The sequence below is a fragment of the Miscanthus floridulus genome, chromosome 1 (assembly GCF_019320115.1).
Source record: "Miscanthus floridulus cultivar M001 chromosome 1, ASM1932011v1, whole genome shotgun sequence".
In the NCBI taxonomy this organism is placed as follows: domain Eukaryota; kingdom Viridiplantae; phylum Streptophyta; class Magnoliopsida; order Poales; family Poaceae; genus Miscanthus; species Miscanthus floridulus.
Window position 1 is genome coordinate 27,634,606 of NC_089580.1, and position 13,075 is coordinate 27,647,680.

General features: G+C 47.6%; 1 protein-coding gene across 1 annotated transcript; it reads right to left on the reverse strand.

Annotated features, from left to right (window-relative positions):
• Positions 1-12,169: 12,169 nt before the first annotated feature.
• Positions 12,170-12,622, reverse strand: LOC136453638 (uncharacterized). The gene has a single exon (XM_066454199.1). It carries the CDS (start codon positions 12,620-12,622, stop codon positions 12,170-12,172), a length of 453 nt encoding a protein of 150 aa, XP_066310296.1.
• Positions 12,623-13,075: the final 453 nt, after the last annotated feature.

A 13,075-nucleotide genomic window follows, 5' to 3' on the forward strand; every position in this document is an offset into this window, starting at 1 on the left:
TTGCTAAGTATGCCAGGGTGAGAGTTAGGAATACCCCCTCAGCTGAGTTGTAATTCGATTCGAGTCGCCGTCTCTCCCGGTTAGTGAGAACTTGATGGGCTTATCTCCAATGTAGATACACTAAATAACATAATGGTTCAGAAATGATGATATGATGATCACACCCTGATTATACCTGCTATGGTTAATATTGTTTGCTCCTAATAAGTGAGTGCTCTAGTATAGGTGCTAATCTAGTGGACAGGTAAATGATGATAAGATTGATGCTAAGTTTAAATTGGTTACTATAATCATAAGTTCTTTTATGCAACTGTGTCAAGCTAGCCCACCTCATAAGCCTTGCATGACCCTTGGTGTCTTTTATTTCTGGTTTTGACAGGTAAGTCTAGCTGAGTACCTTCTCATACTCAGGGTTTATCTCCCACCTGTTGTAGATGACCAGTTCTACTTTGGTTGCTGCAAGTACTGCCTTCTCTCGGCTGGGGATGAAGACTAGACCATTGGGTGTGGTCTCTCGTAGTTCTCGTATCTGAAGATGCTTTTGTGGGACATGACTCAGACTTGGCAATGTATTTGAAAACTATAAAGTTATGTACTAAACTATGTTGCTTCCGCACATTCGAACTTGGTTTGTAATATTTTATTTGAACTCTGATGGATGTAATCCGGATGTTACTTGTGAAATGTTGTAACGGATGATGTGTTGTGTTGAATCACTATGGTCTTGGTTTGTATGTCAAAAGTTGGTTGAAATCCTTCGTGGTTTTTGGACTACCGGGATTATGGGAGCTTAAGTACAGAAATTTGATCGCTTCGGTGATTGTTTTTGTACTTACATTCTTTTGATTTGGTCGGTTCTATTACATCCAGCTCCATTGTTGGCGTCGTCGTCCAACTTCTTGTCCTAGAACTCCTTAGCCAAACCGACGCAGTCCTTCATCTTGTGTTTGGCGTTCTTATGAAGAGGGCACGGGCCATCGAGGATCTTTTGGTACTGTTTGTCGTAGTTGCGCTTGGCGCGAGGTTGACTAACGGCAGCGACAATGTGGTCTGGCCAGCGGTGGCGATTTTGGCCAGGCCTGGGTCCTTCTATCTGATCACGGCCGCCGTCGCGATGGTAGCTGCGGTTGTTGGGGCGACGGTTGTTGTGGTGTCGGTCGTCGGGGCGGTCGTCGTAGCGACGAGATGGGCGATGAGTGCCCGCATATTCGTTGAAGCGCACCTCAGCTTCCTCGGCGTCGATGTACTAGTTGGCCATAGTGATCATCTCACCGATGCCAGTAGGCAGCTTGCAGTTGAATTTGGAGCGAAGCTCGCGATGGTGGAGTCCTCGGATGAAGGCGGTGATGACCTCAGCTTTCATGATGTTGGGAATAGAATTCCTCATCGCAGAGAAACATCGGATGTAGCTACGGAGGAGCTCTGACAGCTTCTGGTTGATGCGGTTGAGATCATGCTTGGTGCCAGGTCAAGTACACATGGCCATATAGTTGTTGGTGAAGACTTTCTTTAGCTCTTCCCAGGATCCGATGGAGTCCGGCGCAAGGCTGGTAAACCAGCTCATGGCGGGTGGCATGAGCATGACAGGGAGATAATTTGCCATGACACTGCTGTCTCCTCCGGTGGTGCGGACAGTAGTGGCATAAGCCTACAGCCACTTTGTCGGGTTCATCCTTCCTTCGTAGGGCTCGACCCCAGTGATCTTAAAACCACGGGGCCACCGAAGTGTTTGGAGCACCCTTGTGAAAGCTGGAGGCCCCTCAGGGTTGTCGACACTATCATCTATAGCGTTGTGGTCAGCGATAGCTCGAGGGCTGAGTCTAGGTTGCCGTACTCTTGCTCGTACTCCTAGCGGCGACGTACTTCATCTTCATGGCGACCAAAGCAATGTTGCTCGATACGTCGTCGTGCATCCTGAAGGTTGCTGAGGTGCACTCGAGCGTCCTGTTCGACCTCCTGGTCATGTTGACGATGGTGTTTGGCATGGTGGCCCCCGGCTCCCCCTAGAGAGGTAGCAACTGGTCGGCGAAATGGCTTTGACTGGGGCGATGATTAGATCTCAACGCAACTAATCGGTGAATCGTGCTCGTAGAGCATGAAGGTCTCTAATCCTCATGAATCTCATTAACCTAACAGTGTGCCGCTTTAAGCATGGCGGCGACCTTGGTGAGCCCGGGCATCTGCAAGAGGCGAGCAAGCTCATTGGCGGCCACTGCCAGATTGGCGCTTGGAGTCTTGAAGACGCCGTGGCCGTCAACGAGGAGAAATTCTTTGTTGAGGTCATGGTGGAGCGAGAGCGGTCTTCCCTATGAATCGAGTCGATTATTTCGAGCAGCCTCAGCCCTCGTAATGGCTGCCTCATTTTCTCGATGCTGCGCATGGTTGACGTTCTGGTTCTCCTGAGCAACACGCTCCTCCTCGGTTTCACCATTCCGAGGAGGGCTGTCGACGCTGATGTTTTAGATCGCACCACCTCAGAAGGGTGGAAGAAGGAGTTGCTCAGAGAAGGTTTCGGTGAGGGTCTCCGTAGAGCCCTAAGACTCGGAGGGGCACTCCAGGGCACCAGCCTAAGTGTAGCATGTTGACGGCTGGCGGAGGCTGGACGGCGATCTGATCGGCGAGTAGATGGGCACATTCCACCTGGTCGGCGAATTTGCCCCTCAGGGCGTCTTGGCAAGTGGTAGCGACATTGGTGAGCCCGAAGGGCAAAGCCATGACTCCTGGAGTTTTCTAGGCAGCCTCCGATAGATTTGGATCAGAGGGTGGTCGGTGCTGATCCAAAGTGTCTAGAGCCGATTCGGTGATGGAGAGACAATCAGCGAGCTTCATTCCAACCAGATCGATGGACTCGATTAGATCATCATTATCGATCTATCTCCTCTGGTAGCGAGGAAGTGGATGGTGAGTTGTTGATGAAGGCGACCTTAGAAGTGGTTCCAAGATTGAATCTGTAGTTGCAGGAGCGGGGGTGGTCGGCACAAAAATGATCTGCACCGGCTCGAGGAGCTCTCCAACTCCATCAACGTTGATGATCTAGGAGATCGATCCAACCATGAAGATCTAGCCAGGCTGGGGAAGGGACGAAGAGCCTGCCGACAAAGCCATCTTGTTCAACAAGGAAATAGCACACACACCCCTACCTGGCGCGCCAACTATAGACAGAATATCATCGGTAGTCCTTCGAGGGGTATCCCACGAAGGTAGATTGATCGGTAGGGGAGCGTGAGATCAAGAACAAGAAGGCAATAGAGACACATGAGTTACACAGGTTCAGGCCATCAGTATGACGTAATACCCTACTCCTGTGGTCTGTTGGTTTGTATTAGCTATCGTATGATATTGCATGTGTTTGGAGGGGGTCCCTGTCCGCCTTATATAGTCTGAGGAGTAGGGTTACAAGTCAGTTAGATCTAAGAGATAACTAGAAAGTAATAACTAATTACAAGAATCTTGGGATCATACATATCCTAATAGATCTTGTAGTATCTTTAGGATATCTTCTAGATGTCTTGCGGAAGGCGCTGACCAGGATCGTGCCCCGCAAGGCTTCATCTTGTGGGCTAGGCCGCCCCTGAGGGTGCAGCCCATGTGGTTCGCTGTGGATATCTAGGGTCGTACCCCCCACAATCACCTAGGTGGTCGTTTCTGAGGTGTTTGGGTCGGTGTCGAGCACTAGCACGCCTGCCGTCCAACTGGCTGAGGTCTCTAATGAAGTTTGGGCCCTCATCTCCGACGGCATGTTCTATGGGACATCGGGGGTGCTGACCTCAGTGGTGATGCACCACCCGAACCTAGACTTCACCACCATCTACAGAGGGTACACCGACGGCTAGAGCGTGGATGCCATCCATGAGCTTGGAGAGAGCTTGGTGCCATATGCACAGATGGTGGCCAAGCAAGTCTCTGTGTAGTGGGTGATGGAGGCTTGCCGTTCGAGCATGGCTAAAGGCGTGTGCCAAGAAGATGTCATCCAGCCTACGGACGGAGTGGAGACTAGGTTAGAAGCGAGCGTCGTACCTCCTCCGACCGAGCCGAACATCGTCCCATCGGAAAGCGAGCAGCCCTTATCCTCATCGACCGTGCCGTCAGCCGATGCCGCTGGCCAACCACAATAGAATTTAGAGTAGAAGCAGTAAGTATATGTAAAAGTTAAGTTTGTGGGGAAGCCATCGTGTGAATAGTTTTTTTACATTCGTGAATACTTCAATTTTGTTTTGTGATGGAATCACTCGTAAGGGGAAGCTTGTCCCATCCATCTTTGTTTTCACTCCAGCATAGCTTTGTTTTTTATCCTTTCTTTTTTGCACCTGCCCGTTTGACCCGTAGGCTGCAACCTGAAGAACCTAGGCGTGGCACGCGAGGCTCAGCAGCTCGTAACCGTAGGTCATGGTGGGGTATGATCGGTTGGGAGTTTAAAACATAAGTTACATAGGATAACTAAAGTAATAGACTACCCTTTCGTTTGGGTGAAAAGTATTACTATATGATAGTAAAAAAAAGAGGGGTGGTATCACACCCTCGTAGAGCCCCCGAGCGACCCAGGCCAAGAGTGTTCAAGCTATGGTGCTTGTAGGAGCAAACGTTGAATGAAAGAAAGTGGTAAGACCGAGTTTTAGGGGAAGAAACGATGTAACTATTCGATGTTCCATGTGCTGGTGAGAACGTTGCCGTTGTCGTCCTTCAGTCGATAGGTGCCCAGTCGGATCACCTCGGTCACCGTATAGGGTCCTTCCCAAGGTGGAGAGAGTTTATGTTTCTCCTTGGTTGATTGGGTTCTTCGGAGCATGAGGTCTCCGGCCTGGAGGATCCTCCCTCTAATTTTTCTTTCATGGTACCTATGGAGAGTTTGCTGGTAGCGAGCGGAGCGGATGACGGTCGTCTTGCGAGCTTCCTCAAGTAGGTCAATTGCGTCCTGCTAAGCCTCCGTGGCTCGGTCTCCATCAAAGGCCTTCACTCTTGGGGCACCGTGGTTGAGGTTGGAGGGCAACACTGCTTCAGCTCCGTAGGCCAGGAAGAAAGGTGCGAACTCTATGGATTGGTTCGGGGTCATTCTTAGGCTCCAAAGGGTCGCTGGGACCTCTACAACCCATCACCGAGCATACTTATTGAGTCGGTCGAAGATTCGTGGCTTAGGTCCTTGGAGGACCATGCCATTGGCTCGTTTGACCTAACCATTAGTACATGGATGTTCGACCGAGGCCTAGTCGATCCTGATGCCATATCTGTCATAGAAGTCCAGGAACTTCTTCTCGGTGAAGTTAGTTCCATGGCCAGTGATGTTATAGTTAGGGACACCAAAATGATAGATGATGTCATGGAAGAGCATGACCGCCTCTTCCTAGCGAATGTTGGTGATGGGCTTCGTGATATAGACTAGGCCCGATCTTTCGAAAGGTATGATAGCATCGATTGGTGGAGACTCGACGTTCATGATCTAGGCTTCGAACCAAGACTGATTCAGACCCCTGCAACCGTTACACCACTGCTCCGTTGGTTATCAACCATGCGAACGCGATTGACCTCGCCAAGAAGGCTTTCCTGCAAGCGAATCGAGAACACAAGCAAGAACGGGATGAACATAATCTGAAATTGCAAATAAATATGAGGCTTATGATAATGAGAAGGAGTTCAAGTCTTTATTCAAAAGGACTAATCGCCACAGGCGAACAAGATCAAGAACTAGGGCCTCGGTTCACAGCAAGCAGCCTTGGCGGCATAATTACAGCAAAACAATGTCTGTTTTACGAGGAAATCAAGAACTAAACAAAACCCAAACCCTAAGGAGAGTGATGGCTACTATTTATAGAGTCTTGGGCGTCACCCCCTAGACGCGCCCCCTAATGGGCCCAAACACGATACATGGTCCAATGGACCAAAAGACGGTGTCGCAGCACCCTGGCAGATTCTGGACGCTAATTATTTCGACAATCCCTATTGATTTCGAAGTTATTTTGATGTGAGACCACTTCGATTGGCTTCTTTATCAAATTATCTTTCCAACCATATGTGGATCGTTGAAAACAGAGTCTGGATGCGTCCTGGGTGACCAGTTTAAGGTAGACTGGTCCTGGAGGCCGAGGTAGACTCGAACTTGAGTTGCTTTGGGCCTCCACCTCAGGGATTCGAACCGAATTAGCCTTGGACCTCCTTTTTGACTTGGACACCCTTGCTGGCCTCCTACCCCTCCATACCATGCACCAAACATGGTCATATGCATGGGTGTTATGTCCTCATCATCCTCCCCTTCTTGACAAAAAGCCATCCTCGGCGTCGATTGTGCTTGAAACTAAACCTGCACAACATAAAGGAGAACGGGGTTGCGAAGACAAAGGGAACTGAAATAATTGTGTGAAGGAATGTGACCATGTTTCCAAGTTTCTAGCATATCATCTTGCATAAAAATTTCAGCAAGCGTGTAGACTCCATGATCCAAATGCACACGATGTATGTCAACACTATCCTACAAAAGATTAAAACTAACCAAAGACAATGTAGGAATAGATGGTCTAGCAGACATAGGTAGCAACCAACAATGCTCCCCTTCTTGGAAGTGAACTTGTTTCTTTGAGGAAGATGAGATAATGTTTGTATTATTATGGTTGCCCTCTAAATGATCATAATCTTGTACAACAAAAGGAGAATTCATATTATTACGAATGTATACTCGATGTATCATATATTGTCCCTTGTTGTTATATTTGCCAATAACATGATATGTGTGTTTAGAAAACCAAGGCAAATCAGCATATTTAAAAAGGCTCTCCTCCAAACAATCTAGGTTACACAAAACATCAAATTCAATGTAACCCAAAGTATGTAAAAAAGACAACAGTTTGAACTCATCAGTTTTAGTAGCAATATGAATAATATGTTTATTTTTAGCACAAGTGACTGGTTCCAAAACATGTAAAACTAAAGCATCATCAACTAATTCATCTTTATCACAAGGAACATCAAGCAAATTATCATGGGACAAAGATAAATCAAGAGAGGGTTCCACTAACAATTGCTCTATGATAGCATGGTTTGTGGAAGAATTTAGTACATTAAAACAATTCTCACCTTCCGTGAGTGTAGCACCATGGGTATTACCTGTATTTTTAGCAGGAGTAATAGGTGCATTGTGTAGTGATGGTTCTGAATTTGCATATGAGGTTGTGAGCTCCTCATTTTCTTCCATGTCATCCTCTCGCTTATGTACATTATTCTACAGAAGGTTAGTCATAGCAAGAGGAATAACAACAGACTCTTTCTCTAAATGGTGAACCTCAGCATATGAAGTCAAAACATGAGGTGGATTAACAAAGGTTTCTCGCATAAGGAGTTTCATATCATTCCAAGTTTGAGGTTTATCAGAAGGATCTAAAGACTACCACCAAGATAAAGCTAAATATCACAAAACACTAGCTGTATTGTTTACCTTCCTCCTTGGGCACATAAAGCTAGTAGCAAATATGTTATCTATGGCAATTTCCCACTCCATGTACTAATCAGCACCTATACCATCATAAGTCGGTGGATATGAACAACCTGTCATTGTTAGAAGACAACACAAAAGTATTATCCGTATCAACTACTTAGGTTGTGGACAAGGAAAAACAAGGCTCTCAACTCTCAAGTGTCTTACCATAGTCTTATAAGTGTTCTTACCAAAGCAACAGGCGGTGTAATCGGTCGGTGACTGTGATACCGTTGTAGCTTGAGTGTAATAGTTGCAAGGCAAACCTGTACTTGATTAGAAGAAAGTGGAGCTTGGACAGGCACAATATAGTAGTAAGAAATAGCAATAATTTAATTCAGAAATTGCAAGATTGAAAAGTAGTCCCAAGCTAGTCTATGTCGCTGGCCTAAACTCATTCTGGACCTAGTTCAAGCAAGCAATACAATACAACTCAGCACAAGGACTCAAAAGGATGCAAGCACTTCTAAACTTTCTTTCACTTTCTTTTTCTTTCCTTCTTTATTTTTTCTCTCTTTTTTTAGATGCAGCTTTTTTTTCCTTCTTTTGGTTTTTGCACCTCTTTGCCTTTAACTCTTTCTTTTTTTTACTCAGAAAAGTGCTGCAAAAATAACTGTAAATAAAAATATCAAGAAGCAGCACTGTAGCATGATCTAAACTCTCGGCCAGCAAAGCAATATCAGCAGTAGGAGTGCCTAGGCATGGACACCCTTACAGCAACTTTCCTTTTGGATTAGCGCTAGGAAAAACCAAAGAGATGCCCAACAAGGATCACAACTAACCAACAGTAGAAAATCTTGTGTGCATATTATTTCCAAAGGAGACTATAACTGCCAATTAATGCTTTCCTTTCTTTCAAACTATGCACAAGAATAATCCACCAGCTACAACCATGGAGATCAGATGAGATATCCTTTTTAAACATTGAAATAAGGATCAGGATAAAGATTTGCACTATATGTCTCTCTCAACTTGACTTATTCTTTTCCCTCAATTTGCTCATGTAACAACCAACAGAGATGCAAGATTTGGTGAAAAGGAACAAACTATCACCACACTGGAAGACAAGACTTGACACTAGACCAAGAACAAGATCAGAACACAACGAACACTAAGACGTGGCGAGGGACAACGGTTCAATAAAACAAACTGAAATTAAAAAAAAATTGCAAAGGCACAACGAGGCTATAGGACGAGTAATACGTGGCAGTGTATATTTTTTTGGCCTTTTGTGGATGATAGGTAATGCAAAAACAGTAACAATCTAAAGGGAAAACAAAGTTATACCTAACGGGCAACAAGGTCTCTGATACTACTTGATGTAGACTAGGCCCGATCTTCCGAAAGGTATGATAATGTCGATTGGTGGAGACTCGACGTTCACGATCTAGGCTTCGAACCAAGACTGATTTGGACCCCCGCAACCATTACACCACTGCTCCATTGGTTATCAACCACACGAACGCGATTGACCTCGCCAAGAAGGCTTTTTTGCAAGTGAATCGAGAACACAAGCAAGAATGGGATGAACGCAATCTGAAATTGCAAATAAATATGAGGCTTATGATAACGAGAAGAAGTTCAAGTCTTTATTCGAAAGAACTAATTGCCATAGGCAAACAAGATCAAGAACTAGGGCTTGGTTCATAGCAAGCAGCCTTAGCGGCACAGTTGCAGCAAAACGATGTATGTTTCACGAGTAAATCAAGAACTAAACAAAACCCAAACCCTAAGGAGAGCGACGACTGCTATTTATAGAGTCTTGGGTGTCACCCCCCTGGACGCGCCCCCTAATGGGCCCAAACACGATACACGGTCCAATGGACCAAAAGACGATGTCGTAGCACCCTAGCAGATTCTAGATGCTGACTTATTTTGATGATTCCTATTGATTTCGAAAGTCTTTTGATGTGAGACCACTTGGATTGGCTTCCTTATCAAATTAGCTTTCCAACCATATGTGGTTCGTTGAAAACAGAGTCCGGATGCGTCCTGGGTGACCAGTTTAAGGCAGACTGGTCCTAGAGGCCGAGGCAGACTCGAACTTGAGTTGCTTTGGGCCTCCTCCACCTTGGGGATTCGAACCGAATTAGCCTCGGACCTCCTTCTTGACTTGGACACCCTTGCTGGCCTCCTACCCCTCCATACCATGCGCCAAACATGGCCATATGCATAGGTGTTATGTCCTCATCACTTCGCCTCTACCCACTTGGTGAATTTGTCCACCGCTACGAGTAGGTGAGTGAAGCCACCCAGGCCCTTTTTGAGGGGTCCGATCATGTCGAGGCCCTAGACCGTGAATGGCCAAGTGATGGGGATGGTTTGAAGCTCCTGCGCCGGCAAGTTAGTTTGCAGAGCATAGAACTAGCATCCTTCACACCTGCGGATGACCTCCTCTGCATCTCGCAGCGCAGTGGGCTAGTAAAAACCTTGGAGAAAGGCTTTTCTGACTAGTGACCTCGGGGCCATGTGATGTCCGCTGATTCTGGCATGGACCTCAAGGAGGAGTTATTTCCCTTGGTCGGTAGGGACGCACTTCATGAGTACTCCCGATGAACTTCGCTTGTAAAGTTTGTTACCGAATGCGATGAATGTCTTGGCGCGTTGAGCGATTGGTCACGCTTCAGTCCTTTCTGGTGGGAGAATCTCCTTGAGGAGGTAGGTGAGTAGCGGTGTTCTCTAGTCAGCTTGATCGAGTGCTACCATGATGACGATGATGGGCGACAACGTCATGGAGGCACCAAGGTCGGAGCCCCCGAGTGCTAGATTGGTGTCGGAGTGTATCTGGATCGGACCTTCTAGGATGCAGGCAGACGACTTGTGAAGGTCGTTGATGAAGACCCCATCTGGAGACGAAACCCGCCTGGCAGCCAATTTTGCGAGAAAATCGATGGCATCGTTGTCCTTTTGGGGGACATGATGTAGTTCAATCCCCTAGAATTTGTCCTCAAGCTTGCACACCTCCTAGCAGTATGCTACCATGAGGGGGCTTTTGCAAGATGACTCCTTCATGACTTGGCTGATGACCAACTTCGAGTCACCGTGGACATATAGCCACGTAGTGCCAAGCTCGATGGCGATGCGCAGTCCATTGATGAGGGCCTCATATTCCATGGTGTTGTTTGAGGCCAAAAAATGGAGGTGAATCGCGTAGTGGAGCCTGGTCCCATCCGGGGAGATCAGAGCCACTCCAGCCCCTGAGACAGGTGCCATTACAGACCCATTGAAGTACATCATCCATTACTCATGGGTGACATCTGAGATCAGGAGCTGGACCTCCGTCCATTCGGCGACAAAGTCCACAAGCGCCTTAGACTTAATAGTGGTGCGGGGGATATACCTGATGTCGTGGCCCATTAGTTCGAGTGCCCACTTTGAGATCCATCCCACGGCGTTGTGGTTGCAGACGATGTCTCCCAGCGGGAATGAAGTAACGACCATGACTTCGTGGTCGGTGAAGTAGTGCAGGAGCTTCTAGGTCACCATCAACATAGCGTATAGAAGTTTCTACACCTGGGGGTACCGAACCTTAGCATTGGTGAGTACCTCACCGACGAAGTATACGGGTCGCTGGACCTTCAGGTGGTGTCCTAGCTCCTCCCTTTCGATGACTAGGGCAGCGCTCACCATGTGGTTGCTTGCTGCGACATAGAGGAGGAGGGGTTCTCCCTGTTTGGGAGCAATGAGGATTGGGGCTGATGTCAATGACGCCTTGAGGCTTTCCAAAGCCTGTTGTGCTTCCTTAGTCCAGATGAATGTGTCTGTCTTTTTGAGAAGTTTGTAGAGGGGCATCCCCCACTCGCCAAGCCGAGAAATGAACCGGCTCAGGGTGGCCAAACAACCGGTGAGTCTCTATATGCCCTTGATGTTGCGTATAGGGCCCATGTTGGAGATGGCTGTGATTTTTTTGGGGTTGGCCTTGATGCCGCATTCGGACATGATGTATCCAAGCAACTTCCCCTTTGGAACCCCAAAAACATATTTTTTGGGATTCAAGTTGATGTTGAACCTTCGGAGGTTTACGAATATTGTGGCCAAGTTCGCGATCAGGTCGCAAGTTTGAGCCATTTTGACCACTATGTCATCTACATAGATGGCAATTGTTGGCTTTGGCCGCTCGACTTGGTCAGGCTGGTCGAGCAGGTTGATTTGGTCGGCAAAGCATTGCTGCATGCACCATTGATAGGTGGCGCCAGTGTTCTTCAGACCAAAAGGCATGGTTACATAGCAGTACGAACCATACGGGGTGATAAATGAAGTTGTAAGCTGGTCGAACTCTTTCATCGCGATCTGGTGGTAGCTTGAGTAGGCATCTAGAAAGGAGAGTATTTTGCATCCTGAGGTGGAGTCAACTATCTGGTCTATGCATGGCAAAGGAAAATGGTCCTTCGGACACACCTTGTTGAGGCTAGTATAATCAATGCACATTCTCTATTTACCGGTCTTCTTTTTAACAAGAACAGGATTGGCTAGCCAGTCGAAGTGGTATACCTCCTTGATGAACCCGGCTGCTAGGAGTTTGGCGATCTCCTCACCTATGGCCCTACTCCTCTCGTTGTTAAAGTGATGCAGGTGTTGCTTGGTGGGCTTTGAGCTCGGGACAAGGCTTAATGCATGCTCAGCGACCTCCCACGGTATGCCCAGCATGTCAGAAGGTTTCCATGTGAAGACATCGCGATTAGTGCATAGAAAGTTGGCAGGCTTGCATTCCTATTTGGCTGGGAGCTTGGCCTCGATTCGCACCGTCTTGGTTGGGTCGGTGGGGTCGATCCCCACTGCCTTAGTTTCCTCGATTGGGTGGAAGGTAGTTGAGGAGGTTGGCTTGCAGCAGTCTAGGACTACTGGAGTCGATGAATTTTTGAGCTGAGGGAGCTTAGCTAAGTTGATGATGGTAGTGGCAAGCTCATAATGCTCGTGGTCGCACGTGTAGGCGTGCAAAAAGGTGCTACCCATAGTGATGACATTGTTCGGTCCTGGCATTTTCAACTTGAGGTAGCTGTAGTTGGGGATCGCTGTGAACTTGGCATAGCATGGCTGCCCCAAGATGGCATGGTAGGACCCTAGGAAGTCCACTACCTTGAAGGTGAGGACCTCCGAGCGGAAGTTGGCTCGGTCACCAAATGTGACAGGTAGGTCGATCTGCCCGAGAGGGTATGCCTGCATCCTTGGGACCATGGAAGGGAGAGCTCACTAGGCGAAGCTCTGACTAGGGGATGTGCATGGCATCGAGGGTGTTGACATAGAGGATGTTGAGACCATTGCCTCCATCCATCAGCACCTTGGTGAGATGCTTCTTGCGGACAATGGGGTCGATGACGAGCAGGTAGCGACCCGGTCTGGCAACATGGGAAGGATGGTCCCTTTGATCAAAAGTGATTGGAGATTCTGACCAGCTAAGGAAAGAGGTGACAGTCGTTTCAGCAATGCATGCCTCTCTATAGCGCACCTTGTGATGGCGCTTGGAGTAAATGGCATCGGATCCCCCAAAGATCATGAGGCATTCCTCAAGGTCGGGAAAACTATCATCATCCTTGCCTACCATGCCTCCTTTCTTGGCTGCTACCTCCCTGCCCTTTCCTTCCTTCGGCCCACCGGCCTGCAATAGAAAGCACTTGA